Raw genomic sequence first — 15,812 nt, 5'->3', positions numbered from 1 at the left:
TTTGAAAATTAATGTTTAAATGTCCTTCAAAAGTAAGTAAATAGATCCGAAACATATAAAATGCTGTTAATCCGGCCGTGGACCAAGCTATTATTGCAAAAATCGGTGAATACAACCAACTGTCACTAAGAATTTCATCTTTGGACCAAAAACAAGCAAGGGGTGGAATACCACAAAGAGAAAGTGTACCCACTAAAAAAGCAATTTGTGTAATTGGCACATGCTTTCTTAAACCGCCCATAAAAACCATATTCTGGCTTTTATCTGGAGAATATCCAACAATAGCTTCCATGGAATGAATAATGGATCCGGATCCTAAAAACAACAATGCCTTCGAATAAGCATGAGTAATCAAATGAAATAAAGCGGCTCGATAAGACCCCATACCTAGAGCTACCATCATATAACCCAGTTGGGACATTGTAGAATAGGCTAAACCCCTCTTAATATCTTTTTGAGCAAGAGCTAAAGTAGCCCCTAATAATACTGTTATTATACCTATCAAAGATATTAGATTCATTATGTAAGGTATAACTATGAAAAGAGGAAGAAGGCGGGCTACAAGAAAAATTCCCGCTGCTACCATAGTGGCAGCATGTATAAGAGCCGAAATAGGAGTAGGCCCCTCCATGGCATCAGGTAACCATACATGAAGGGGAAACTGCGCAGATTTAGCAACTGCGCCGGCAAATAATAAAGAGGCACATAAAGTAACAAATAAAAAATGAACCTCATTATTATAAATCACGTTATTAAATATTTCGAACAAATCTTGAAATTCGAAACTTCCCGTTATCCAATAAAAACCTAAGATTCCTAATAATAAACCAAAATCGCCTATCCGATTAGTTACAAACGCTTTTTGACAAGCGTTTGCCGCAACAGGTCGTGTGAACCAAAACCCTATTAATAGATAAGAACACATTCCAACCAATTCCCAAAAAATATAAATTTGTATCAAATTAGAACTAGTAACTAATCCCAACATTGAAGTATTGAATAAACTCATATAAGCAAAAAATCTCAAATATCCTTGATCATGAGACATATAATTGTCACTATAAATAAGAACAAAAATTCCAACAGTAGTGATTAATATTGACATAATAGAGGTAAGTGAATCAATAAAGTAGCCAAACTCGAAAGAAAAATCATTATTGATGGTCCAAGACCATCCATATTGATAGATAGAACTTCTATTTATTTGCTGAATAGACAGATCGACCGAAAAAATCATAACTATACTTAACAATAAAATATTGGGAAAAGCCCACATACGACGAAGATTTTTTGTTGCCGTCGGAAAAAGTAGGAGTCCCATTCCTATTAAAATAGGAATTGGAAGTGGCACAAAAGGTATGATCCATGAATATTGATATGTATGCTCCATAAAAACTTTTTTCTTATTCTTTCTTAATTAATCGTTTCTGATTCACCGGCTCTTATCTCTTTTGATGGAAAGGGAGCAATAATACAATCAAGATATTACAAAGTTAACTGGAATTTTCTATTATTAATCTTTTAATCTTTCTCAAATATTTCAAAAATATTCAAATTTCGAAGTTAGAAGTAATCAAATGATATCACCGAGTTACTAATGGAAAAAAAAAATATTCTTTTTTTTTTTCAAAATTATGTATCCTTTAACAGATTAATTACGAGTCTCATTCGAATTTGATTGAAAATGAAAATTGGGCATACTCTCTCTTCGAGCTTGACCAATTACCAATTAATAGAAAAAAATTCAAGTTTGTTTTTTATTAGGTAAATAAAATGGTTTTTTTACATTTTTTTGTTTTGATGTATTTTTCGTGTATAAATGGAGATGTATAAATTATAAATGTAGGACGACAAAAAAAATAGGCAGAGATAGAGAAGGAAAGACTCTTTTTTACGTTTTTTTGATTTCATCAATTCAATTTATATATCATAATAGATCCTAATCTATCCTATAGATTTGAATGGAGATATAAAAAAGAAAGGTACCAATAAATTAAATACAAATTCTTCTTTTTTTCTGGATAGTGTATGGAATATAAATAAAAAAAGGTTATATCATATTTTTTTTTTTTTTTTTTTCTAGAATAGAAGCATTTTATGTTATTTTCCCATCTCTATTTAGTTCTTATGAAATTTATATAGTAGTATATAGATAATTATAATCTAGAAAATCTATTAATCTAGAAAATCTATAGGAATAGATAAATAATGACATAAAGACACCGATCATTTTGTTTTAAAAATAGATGTCTTTGACATCCAACTATAGCACTAAATAACCTTTTTTTTGAATGGCAGTTCCAAAAAAACGTACTTCTACATCAAAAAAGCGTATTCGAAAAAATGTTTGGAAAAAGAAAGGATATTGGGCGGCGTTGAAAGCTTTTTCATTATCGAGATCTATTTTTACGGGTAATTCAAAAAGTTTTTTTGTACGACAAATAATTTTTTTATAATCTGAATTGGTTTAACTCGAATAAGATACAAAGGTTTTCTTTTTTGAATATCTTTTTTTTTTTCATTTCCGGGATGGGGATTCTCATTTTCCCCATCGCCCCATTTGGTATCTTAGTGTTATAATAATTTGTTATTTTTATAATATTCAATTTCAATTTATAATAATAAATAATTAAATAATTAAATAATAAAAATTTGTATATTTATACTATAGCTATATCGGAGCACATATATATAAGAGCTTTAACTGGGTTGTTGAAACTAATCCATTAAGTTTCAATTTTGTAACTTTATGAATCATTATTTCTCTGAATTACTATATATCCTTCCCTTGCTTTCAACCCAATTGAGAAAACTCCCTTTATAATTTAGTGGATATACAAATAATGTATCAATTTAAAATGATCTAAAAAAATTCTATGTTTGTATAAGAAGATGAATCAAGACATATTTTTAGAATTCGAAATTCGAAATACTTTTTTGAAGTATGGTACAATTATGACAGGAATCGAAACGCTTTTTATATAACGTAACGTGTACAACCCAATATCTAGTTGGTTTGATAAATCCTTAAAACGCAAAATCCTAACGATTAATACAAAGCTATGCAAATTACATAAATCTTTTGAAATCATTGGATGTGGTGCTGAAATTGTGATCTCTAAAAATAATATTTTTTCATTCATTTATTCATTCAATTGATAAGCATTTTTTTTTTTATAGATTCATAAAAATCATATAAAAGAATGAGAGATGAATCATTAAAAAATTAAAATGATAAAGAACATTTTTTTGTTGAATTCTATCTATGAATTGAAGTTACAACTAGTTAGTTTAGTTACAATAGAGGAGTTCTCTTTTAGGAAAACACAAACTATAAAATCTCTGTTGAAATAATTAAATATTAAATTAAATATTAAATAAAAAAAAGGATAATTAAATAAAACGATAAATAATAAAGATTCTTTTTGAACCTTCAAATTGCTATTTAAACGAGTTTTTATTCATCAATTTAAATTAAATGCTTCTTTTACATTTTACATTGAATTGACCCCTTCACCTTCAATCTCGACGATTGAATAAAAAATGGCTTATTATGATTTCGAGCAAGCCGCTATGGTGAAATCGGTAGACACGCTGCTCTTAGGAAGCAGTGCTAGAGCATCTCGGTTCGAGTCCGAGTAGCGGCATAGTATCTTCTAAAAGAGATAGAATAAGTCCTATAATGAATTTAATTCCTGATTTCCATTCCATAAAATCTAGAAACCCTCGCTTTTTTCAGAATTCTTATGATTTTTTCAACTTTAGAGCATATATTAACTCATATATCCTTTTCGGTCGTTTCAATTGTAATTACAATTCATTTTTTAACCTTATTCTTATTAGTCGATGAAGTCGTAGGACTATATGATTCATCAGAAAAGGGCATGATAGTTACCTTTTTCTGTATAACAGGATTATTAGTCACTCGTTGGATTTATTCAGGACATTTCCCATTAAGTGATTTATATGAATCATTAATCTTTCTTTCATGGGGTTTCTCCCTTATTCATATGGTTTACTATTTTAAAAAGCGTAAAAATGATTTAAGCGCAATAACCGCACCAAGTGTTATTTTTACCCAAGGCTTTGCCACTTCGGGTCTTTTAACCAAAATGCATCAATCCGCAATATTAGCGCCTGCTCTCCAATCCCAGTGGTTAATGATGCACGTAAGTATGATGGTATTAGGCTATGCAGCTCTTTTATGTGGATCATTATTATCAGTAGCTCTTCTAGTCATTACATTTCGAAAAGCCATAAAAATTATTGGTAAAAACAATAATTTATTAAATCAGTCATTTTCGTTTGGCGAAATCCAATACATGAATGAAAGAAGCAATGTTTTATTAAACACTTATTTTCTTTCTTCTAAAAATTTTTACAGGTATCAATTGACTCAACAATTGGATCGTTGGAGTTATCGTATTATTAGTCTCGGGTTTATCTTTTTAACCATAGGAATTCTTTCGGGAGCCGTATGGGCTAATGAGGCGTGGGGATCATATTGGAATTGGGACCCAAAGGAAACTTGGGCATTTATTACTTGGACCGTATTCGCGATTTATTTACATACCCGAACAAATAAAAATTTGGAAGGTGTAAATTCCGCACTTGTGGCTTCTATGGGATTTCTTATAATTTGGATATGCTATTTTGGGGTCAATCTATTAGGAATAGGTTTACATAGTTATGGTTCATTTACATTAACATCTAATTGAATTGAATAAAAAGGCTAAGCCTAACAAATACTAAGATAGGACAGCGTATATATAAGAAAACTTATTGTAAGCTGTCAAGAACCTTTTGAATCACTCCACTACTTGATTCAAAAGGTTCTAACAAAAGCCAAAGATGTCTGATTAAAATTCAATTTAATTCTTTTACCTTTTTTTACTTAACTTAAACTTAAGAGAAGAAAAAAGACTTCTTTCTTTTTTTTTTCACTGTACAACGAACAATTTTAAAAATCATAGGATTACTTTTTGATTTTTTGTTTTATTCATCAAAACTATCTATAAAAATAATTATATAGAATAGTTTCGACCTTCTCACCTGATAATGAGAGGACAAAATCCGGATAAATACCAATACCTATTACTGGTAGAAAGATAGAGATCGAAACAAATAACTCTCGTGGTCCAGAATCAAAAAAATAAGAACTTTGAGCATTAAATAGCTTGTATCCATAGAACATTTGACGTGACATAGATAATGAATAAATAGGAGTTAATATCATTCCAATTGACATTACGAAAGTAATTAGTATTTTTGGCATTAAAAAATATTTTTGGCTGGTAATTATTCCAAAAAAGACTATCAACTCTGCAACAAAACCACTCATGCCCGGTAATGCAAGAGAAGCCATCGATAAGATACTGAACATCGTAAATATTTTTGGAATCGGAATAGCCATTCCACCCATTTCGTCGAGATAAAAAAGACGCATTCTATCATAACTCGTTCCTGCCAAGAAAAAAAGTGCAGCACCGATAAATCCATGAGATATTATTTGTAAAATAGCTCCGTTGAGTCCCGTATCAGTTATAGAGCCAATTCCTATAATTATGAAACCCATATGAGATACGGAGGAATAGGCTATTCTTTTTTTTAAATTCCGTTGACCAAGAGATGTTGAAGCTGCATAAATTATTTGCATTGTACCCACTATTATCAACCAGGGAGAAAATATGGAATGAGCGTGGGGTAATAATTCCATATTGATGCGAACTAATCCATACGCTCCCATTTTTAATAAAATTCCGGCTAGAAGCATACAAGTACTGTAATGTGCCTCCCCATGGGTGTCTGGTAACCACGTATGTAAGGGTATAATCGGCGATTTGACAGCAAAAGCAATAAGAAATCCAATATAGAATATGATTTCCAGTGCGACAGGATACGATTGATTAGCTAATGTTTCAAAATTTAATGTTGGTTCATTAGAACCGTATAAACCGATACCCAAAACTCCTATTAATAAAAAAATGGAACCCCCCGCAGTGTACAAAATAAATTTTGTAGCCGAGTACAGACGTTTCTTTCCCCCCCACATGGATAGAAGTAGATAAACGGGAATTAATTCGAACTCCCACATGATGAAAAAAAGTAAAAGGTCTCGAGAAGAAAATGATCCTATTTGACCACTGTACATTGCTAGCATCAAGAAATGGAATAATCGCGAATCTCGAGTAACTGGCCAAGCCGCCAAAGTAGCTAAAGTAGTGATAAATCCTGTCAGTAAAATGGGCCCTATAGAAAGTCCATCTATTCCCAATCTCCAGTAAAAATCAAAAAAATTTATCCATTTATAATCTTCCTCCAGCTGGATTAATGGATCGTCCAATCGGAAATGATAACAAAATGCATAGGTTGTTAGAAGGAGTTCAAATATGCATATACACATAGTATACCACTTAATTAGCTTATTTCCTCTATGAGGAAGAAAGAAAATTAAAGAACCTGCAGATATTGGTAAAACTACAATTATTGTTAACCAAGGAAAATAATTCGTGGTAAAGACAAGATGCACTTGGACCAGAAAAACCCGTGCTCAAAAAAGATTTTTTTTGAGCACGGGTTTTTTCAGTAAAAAAAAAATAAAATGGATTCAAAATGTATTCAAGTGGGGTTTTCGGGAACGTATCAATAAGCTAGACCCATACTTCGAGTTGTTTCATGCCATAAATAAACTCGAACGCTCAAGAAATCTGTTGGACAAGCGGATTCACATCTCTTACAACCAACACAGTCTTCTGTTCTTGGAGCGGAAGCAATTTGCTTAGCTTTACATCCATCCCAAGGTATCATTTCTAACACATCGGTGGGGCAGGCTCGGACACATTGAGTACACCCTATACATGTATCATAAATTTTTACTGAATGTGACATGGGATCTATAATTTTTTGAACATCATAAAATTTCAATCTAGTAAACTTGTAAATGAATCATTATAGTTAAACACCAGATGAATCAACGATTTACCAGAAATTTTCTAATCAATTTCCTTCGGGATCAACTCATAAGAAAGGACCAAGATACTTTGATTTCTTACGTTTTCGAAAACATGATGTAGATTCCAACATATTGGACATGCTAATTCAAATTGGTGAATCTTATAATTTAATATTATTAATATTACTTATTCAACAAAGTTGATTGATTGATACGCGTTGATTTTCTGTTACGATAAATTGAGGAAACAATAGCTGATCCAATAGCTGCTTCAGCGGCTGCAATAGCTATAACAAAAATTGATAAAATATTTCCTTTTAATTGCCGACTATCAAAAAAATCAGAAAATGTTACAAAATTTATATTAACCGCATTCAGTATAAGTTCAAGACACATAAGGGCCCGAACCATATTTCGACTCGTGATCAATCCATAAATACCGATAGAAAATAAATAGGCACTCAAAACAAGTATATGTTCGAGCATCATTGACCAACTCCTTATCAATTTCGATTCATTTTAATATGAACAATAATTCAACGGATTTGATTGACTAGAATAGAATATAACAAAAAGAATATATTGGAAATATCTCGAATAAACGAATTTCTATTTTATATTTTATACACGAACAAGAATTCAAGGAAAATAGATGCGATAAGACAGAAAAAAGTTTAATTTGGATTGCTTGCTATTCCTAGTTAGAAAGATTTATTACTGACGAGCCACAGCAATTGCACCTATCAAAGCAACTAAAAGAATTAGTGAAATGAATTCAAATGGAAGAAAAAAATCTGTTGCTAAATGAATTCCAATTTGTTGACTATTACTTATCAAATCTTGTTCTATAATTTGGTTTGATCTTGTAGTCCAAATAATCCCGTACCATGATGTATCTAATATAGTAGTAATTAGCGAAACAAGAATACTTGTACAAATCAACGAAGTAAGGCCATTCCCAATGGTCCACAGATTAAAATTTTTATAATATTCTGAACCATTCATGAACATCACAGCAAATAGGATTAAAACATTTATGGCTCCCACATAAATAAGAAGCTGGGCAGCAGCTACAAAATGAGAATTTGAGAGAATATAGAATAAGGATATACAAACAAGAACCAATCCCAATGAAAAGGCAGAAAAAATTGGATTGGTAAGTAATACCACTCCCAGGCCCCCTAATATAAGACCCGATCCCAGAAAAACTAAAAGAAAATCGTGTATTGGTCCAGGCAAATCCATTATATGTAAAATAAGAGATAAATAAATCGAAATGCTTTTCATGATCTTATTGACCCGACCAGGAATTTTTTTTTTATGATACGTTCCTAATTGAATAAAATCCTAATCTATTAGGTGTGAATTGATCTAAGTACAATTATTGTTTCGTTTTTAATTCTTTTTTTTTGTTCGGTTCGAAAGGGTATTTTGTTTTTTGAAACTATATATTTCGAAATAATTACGAATATATTAATAGATTTTCAAGAAAAATGAATTCGAAATTCTTATCAACCAGTTAATTTGTAATTGAATTTTTATTTATTGACCAAACAAAGAGTAAAGGCCTCATTCTTTTAAGTCAAACCAAATATTCTTTTAACTTAAACCAAAACGGAACCTTAAAAGAATTGGAAATTTCTCTTTAATAGAATAGGAGGTTTACTTACTCAGTTTTTCTTTGAGGCGAATTCAAAATTGTTCGAATTGTATAATCGTCAATTACTGACATTGGTAAACGGCCCAAAGCAATTTGATTATAATTCAATTCGTGACGGTCGTAAGTAGAAAGTTCATATTCTTCAGTCATTGATAAACAATTTGTTGGACAATACTCAACGCAGTTACCACAAAATATACAAATTCCGAAATCAATACTGTAATTAAGCAATCGTTTTTTTCTAATATCCGTTTCAAATTTCCAATCAACAACAGGCAGATCTATAGGGCATACACGAACACATACTTCACAAGCAATGCATTTATCAAATTCAAAATGGATTCGCCCACGGAAACGCTCTGATGCGATTAATTTTTCATAAGGGTATTGAATAGTTACAGGTAAACGATTTGCGTGGGATAAGGTAATCATGAAACCTTGACCAATGTACCTTGCTGCTCGGACTGTTTGGTGGCCATAATTCATGAACCCAGTTACCATAGGGAACATATCGTGAATATCTATGAATAATTTTATGTTTGTTTCTTTCTCTTGTTTGAACCAAGTCATGAATCTCGTATTCTTTTTTTCTTTACAGTGAAAGAAGTTGGAAAGAAGTTGTTAATAATAGATTACCGAGAGAAATGGGTAAAAGAAATTTCCATCCAAGATTTAATAATTGGTCCATTCTTAACCTAGGTAAAGTCCATCTTGTTGCGATAGAAATAAACAAAAACAAATAAGTTTTAGCTAATGTAATAAAGATACCAATTGTCGTTCCAAAGATTCCATTCATTTTATTTATTTCAAATAGCTCAGGGACGAATACGTACGGAATGGAAATATTCCAACCCCCCAAGTAAAGAACTGTTACAAATAAGGAAGAAAGTAATAGATTTAGATAGGAAGCAACATAAAATAAACCAAATTTGATACCCGAATATTCGGTTTGATACCCTGCTACTAATTCTTCCTCGGCTTCTGGTAAATCAAAAGGTAATCTCTCACATTCTGCTAGAGAAGAAATTAGAAAAACGATAAACCCTATTGGCTGACGCCACAAATTCCATCCCCAAACCCCATATTTTGATTGCGCCTCAACTATATCAACTGTACTTGAGCTGTTAGATAATTATAGTCGATGATAACATCACTGTTCCCATCGCTAGTCCAAAACCGTACATGAGGTTTTCAACTCATACGGCTCCTCGTGGGTCACAAATAAATTTAAGGACCGAATCAGTATTATTTCTCTTCGTATGGTTGTAGAATAGATAGAGAAAAAATGGATTGGAAGGTCCAAAATTATACCAATGGAATTCTGTCTGCTATATTATGAAGAATAAAAAAAGTGCTTCTGAATTGATCTCGCCCGTTACTAATTTCAATTTTTATTTGTTGAGTAATAACTTAAGCCTTCAATAAAATACTTCTTGTAGAAATATCAATAGATATTTCAACCCATTGTTTTCGATTACGAAAAAAATTAAATATTACATTAGCTCATAAATCATGACACAGATTATATCTCTCTATATATATGAAAGAAAGAATAAAAAAAAAAAAAATATTTATTTTTTATTCTTTCTTTTTCGTTCCTATTCTTCTTTCTGATCTGAGAAAATTACGAATGGGGGCTTAAACTAAAAAATAGTAAAGGATTATTTCGTTCCTGATAGTCATTACTTTAATCGGTGGATAGGAGCATACTCTGGACCGGAATCGTGGGTAGTACTGCCTACTCATTTCTACTAATTTAAAGCCCCAATTAGTATTCTTTTTATGTTATCCAGAAATATCCTTTTTATATAATTTACATAATCTCCATTACTAATCCTTTGTGTATTTTGGTGTTCCTAACCATCCACTCATTTTTTTGTTCAATCCCCCGTTTGGTTTGGCAATACATGTATGGGAATCTATACAAAGGATAGCCAAAACTCTATACGGTTGATCTTTTGAGCCCGCTTCAAGCTAGATTGACTAATCAACCCGTCTTGGGGTAAAGACTTCTTCCACTTATGTTTTCTTCCACTTAACTCTTGTACATAGGAAATGAGATTAAATTTTTTTTTGTTTAATTTACTGCGAATTTATAAGCTGCTTTCTTTCACTCATATATAACTATCTAATTTAGTTTATCAACCTGAAGGATAATAAAATAACGAAGATATCTATTCAATCCATTCAGCTTATTTTATAGAACGAAAGGAATAGGGAAAAGAAAAGTTTATATTTCAACGAATCGCACGTAGAGATATTGATAAAACACATAGAGTTAATGGTATTTCATAACTAATCGATTGAGCAGCAGCTCGCAGACCACCTAAAAAGGAATATTTATTATTTGATCCGTATCCTGACATAAGAAGTCCAACAGGAGCAATACTTGAAATGGCAATCCATAAAAAAATACCGATATTGAGATCGGCTAAAATAAGGCGAGAGCTAAAAGGAATTACTGAAAAACTTAGTAAAATGGATATGACTGCTATAGACGGTCCAATACGGAATAAACGAGTATTTCCTCTAGATGGAAGAATATTCTCTTTGAAAAGCAGTTTTGTTCCATCTGCTAGAGCTTGAAGAATTCCCAAAGGGCCGGCGTATTCAGGCCCAATACGTTGTTGTATTCCTGCAGATATTTCTCTTTCTAACCATACAATTACTAGTACACCTATTGTGATTCCCAATACAAGAGTCAAAATAGGGACAAACATCCATATGATCCCATAGACCTCTTTTAAGGATTCCAATCTGTAAAAGGAATTGATATCTTCTACTTCTGTTGTATAAATTATCATTTCAACGATCAACTTCTCCCATAATGATATCTATGCTACCTAGTATCGTCATAATATCAGCCAATTTCATTCTTTTAACTAACTGAGGAAGAATTTGCAAATTGATAAAACCCGGCGGGCGAATTTTCCATCTCCAAGGAAAACCACTTTGATCTCCTATCAGAAAAATTCCTAATTCTCCCTTTGGGGCTTCCATTCTCGCATAAAGTTCTTGTCTCGGTAATTCAAATGTAGGAGAAGGTTTTTTACTAATGAATCGATATTCAAAATCATTCCATTCTGGATCCCTTTCTCGATCAAAACATCGGATTTCTAAATTCTCATAGGGACCCCCCGGAATTCCTTCCAGGGCCTGTTGAATTATTTTTATGGATTCCGTCATTTCACTGATTCGGACTAAATAACGAGCTAATGAATCTCCTTCTTTTTGCCACTGGATTTCCCAATCAAATTCGTCGTAACACTCATAATGATCAACTTTACGAAGATCCCATTTGATTCCAGAGGCTCGTAGCATTGGGCCGGATAGACCCCAATTTATTGCTTCTTCTCCACCAATAACCCCTACCCCTTCAACTCGTTCTAAAAAAATAGGATTTCGCGTAATAAGTTTTTGATATTCAACAATTCCTGTTAAAAAATAATCACAGAAATCCAAACATTTATCTATCCAGCCATAGGGTAGATCGGCCGCTACTCCTCCGATACGAAAATAATTATGCATCATTCTCATACCGGTGGCAGCTTCGAATAGATCATATACTAATTCTCTTTCTCTGAAAATATAGAAAAAGGGGGTCTGTGCACCAATATCGGCCATAAAAGGTCCAAGCCATAATAGATGAGAAGCTATACGACTCAACTCCAACATAATTACTCTGATATAGCTGGCTCTTTTAGGGACTTGAATATTGCCCAATTGTTCTGGTCCATTTACGGTTATTGCTTCCGTGAACATAGTGGCTAAATAATCCCAACGTGTTACATAAGGCAAATATTGTATAATTGTTCGGTTTTCCGCAATTTTTTCCATTCCTCTGTGTAAATAACCTAATATTGGTTCACAGTCAACAACATCTTCACCATCTAGAGTAACGATGAGACGAAGAACACCGTGCATTGATGGGTGGTGAGGTCCCATATTGACTATCATAAGGTCTTTTTCTGTAGCTGATAGATTCATAAGTTTTTCCTCGATTCATTCTTACATGAATTGTTGAAAACGAAAAGAAGTACATCAAAATGAAAAATATAATAAATCGACTAATTCAATCAAATTAACGATTTTTTGATTCCCGAATATCCAACTCACTAATTAATTCTTTATAACGTATGTTATTTTTCTTTGATAAATAAGACAGAAGCCGTTGACGTTTTCCTAGAATTTTACGTAGACCTCTCTGAGATAAATAGTCTTTTTTGTGCAATTCCAAATGTGAAGTAAGTCTTCGTATCTTATTGGTGAAACTGACTATTTGAAATTCAACGGACCCCTTGTTTTCTTCTTTTTTTTCTTGAAAAATAACTGAGATGAATGAATTTTTTACCATAAAACAAAAATTTCTCTCCCCCTTTTTTTGAATGTGAATTTTACTGATCAGTAATAATAATAATACCATTCATTTTAATATGCACAATGATTTTAAGTTCGTTATGAACTTTATAATTTTTTCAAATAAAATTAATCAATCCGGTTTTCAATCATAATATATGGAAAAATGTACCATTGACGAATTTTCAAACGCGGATACATATGTATCCTTACCATACTGAAACGACTGCCATTATTACTATTAAACCAATAGCGATTCATACAAGCTAAATCTTCTAATCGATAATTGGGCCAAAGAAAGAACTTTAATTTAATTAGTTTCTTTTTATCACTATCAAGATGTTTGTTTTTATTCAAAACTTGACCACAGTTTTTTACATTATTTAAAAATACTGGATTTCTATGCATACCATTTTTATCCCTTGAATTGAAAGAAATTCGAATTCGCAATTCTCTCCGGTGGTTAGGGGATAAAATATTTTCAGGAATAAACAAATCATAATGATTTTTGTCTTTATTTTCAGTCATTTTTTGATGTCTTGCAATGGATTCATCAAAATTATTTTTTTCAATATAGTTTTTTTTTTTGCGTCTTTTTTTTTTTTTGCGTCTTTGATTAATTTCATGTTTATTTTTATGAACCAATGAAATACTTATAGTTTGATATAGAATAAATTGTCCATCAATTTCTACATACCGGCGAATTGGTTCGATAATCAATACTCCTTTTTTGAGTAGGTATTGATAAGTTAAAAGTAACTTATCCGCCGAATCCATCAAAATATCCAGATTCGTTCCTCCTCTTCTAACAGAGTATAGAAAAGTTTCATTCATATTTATCAGGCCAAGAATGAAAGAATATGCTTTGATATTTTTGATTATTTTTTCATCGAAAGAATCAGCATCCCATCCGAATTGAAAATACAAATACTTTTGTAGGAATAAACGAGCTTCTCTCTTGCTCTCGTCTTCCTTTCTATGTTTTTTTGATTTACCAGAATCTTCTTCAACATCTTTTTCTTGATTGTCTGATTTACCTTTTTCTTGATCTGATTTACCTTTTTCTTGATTGGATGATTTACCTTTTTCTTGATTGGATGATTTACCTTTTTCTTGATTGTATGATTTACCTTTTTCTTGATTGGATGATTTACCATAATCTTCTTCAACATCTTTTTCTTGATTGTATGATTTACCTTTTTCTTGATTGGATGATTTACCATAATCTTCTTCAACATCTTTTTCTTGATTGTATGATTTACCTTTTTCTTCATTGTATGATTTACCATAATCTTCTTCAACATCTTTTTCTTGATTGTATGATTTACCTTTTTCTTCATTGTATGATTTACCATAATCTTCTTCAACATCTTTTTCTTGATTGTATGATTTACCTTTTTCTTGATTGGATGATTTACCTTTTTCTTGATTGGATGATTTACCATAATCTTCTTCAACATCTTTTTCTTGATTGTATGATTTACCTTTTTCTTGATTGGATGATTTACCTTTTTCTTGATTGGATGATTTACCATAATCTTCTTCAACATCTTTTTCTTGATTTGAGAGAACGGATCTAAATTTTCTTTTTTTTTTTGCATCTGATACAAGATCCTCTTTTTTTCCATTAAAATTAAAATTGAAAAGAAGTAGTTTTATTGGTATGATCCATGGTTCAACCTTATATGCATTATATAGTAGCACAAATTCTGGGAAGAACCAAAGTTCCAGATTCGATATTTGATAATTATTAAAATTATTAATCACAGTCTTAATATTTTTCTTACTCTTGGTACTGGTTTTCTTACTCTTGGTACTGGTCTTCTTACTCTTGGTACTGGTATCGACCCAGGACTCAATATCGGTCTTATTTCTAAGACAAAAATTAAGAATTCTCCAATTAAAAAATTTTCTATGCGAAAATTTCCCCGTTTTCCCCGTTTTCCCCGTTAGATAATTATGGATAGGAATATCCCCCAATATATCAAAAAATTTTCGTTTATCCATGTTGTAATTATAAGGAATCTCTTCCCTCTTATTTACTTGTAATGGTGATCCATAAGTATATGAGTCCCTCATATCTTGATATATAATAAATATATATGATAATAAATTATATCTATAGTGTTTTTTAAAATTATCTTTTTTATATATTTTTGTTCTTGATTCCGTTTTTGTTCTTGATTCAGTTTATATTCTTGATTCAGTAATGAATTCGCTTGAAAATCATTTTTTTTTTCGTAATGTATTAATCTTTCTTTTTCATCTGAATCCCATTTTGTTAAATCTTTATTTTGAGCCATATAGTGTTGATTGACTCTATTTCGCCATTGTTCTGGTACTAATCTAAGCCATATACTCTGAACTAAATCGTATTGATAATCGTATTGATAATGACTCCTTAACCAGTTTTTCCATTCCTTTATTCCAGAGATTTTTTGTCTTAACCCATAATGATGTTTTAATTGGGAATGAGATATTCCTTGTTCTTCAAAATAATCTTTTATTTCATTTTTAAGAAAAAGAGATGTTCCGTGATATTGAAGGATAGGTTTGAATTTAATAACTTGGGTTTGTGATAATTTGTAAAATACATATGCTTGTGAGAGGGAGGATAAGTCACAAAAAGCTTTTGCATTTTGATTTCTAATATTCGAAAGTGAGTTTTTTATATTTTTTATAGTTGAAATAAAATGAATTGTATTTTTATTTGGTTTATTAATTCTTTCTTGATTTGCTTCATTATTGTAAATGAATTTATCAATCATTTTTTTTGTTGATTCAAGAAAAAGTTGTGGATTGGGTCTTGGAATATTAATGATATATTTAATGATATATAGAAAA

At 31.2% G+C, this 15,812-nt stretch overlaps 1 protein-coding gene across 1 annotated transcript; it reads right to left on the bottom strand.

Annotated features, from left to right (window-relative positions):
• Positions 1-8,366: 8,366 nt before the first annotated feature.
• LOC149505599 (NAD(P)H-quinone oxidoreductase subunit H, chloroplastic) lies at positions 8,367-13,033 on the bottom strand. The gene is made up of 2 exons (XM_089757920.1): positions 10,864-13,033; positions 8,367-9,743 (listed from the first exon to the last, which is right to left on the bottom strand). The coding sequence occupies exon 1, from the start codon at positions 12,597-12,599 to the stop codon at positions 11,418-11,420; it is 1,182 nt and encodes a 393-aa protein (XP_089614046.1). The 5' UTR covers positions 12,600-13,033; the 3' UTR covers positions 8,367-9,743; positions 10,864-11,417.
• Between the last annotated feature and the right edge of the window lie 2,779 nt (positions 13,034-15,812).

Source organism: Durio zibethinus, unplaced genomic scaffold, assembly GCF_047325235.1.
Source record: "Durio zibethinus cultivar Kanyao isolate XHJ-2024 unplaced genomic scaffold, ASM4732523v1 HiC_scaffold_2, whole genome shotgun sequence".
NCBI lineage: Eukaryota > Viridiplantae > Streptophyta > Magnoliopsida > Malvales > Malvaceae > Durio > Durio zibethinus.
The sequence above is the reverse complement of the archived record's forward strand: the minus strand, read 5'-3'. Positions and strand labels throughout refer to the sequence as shown.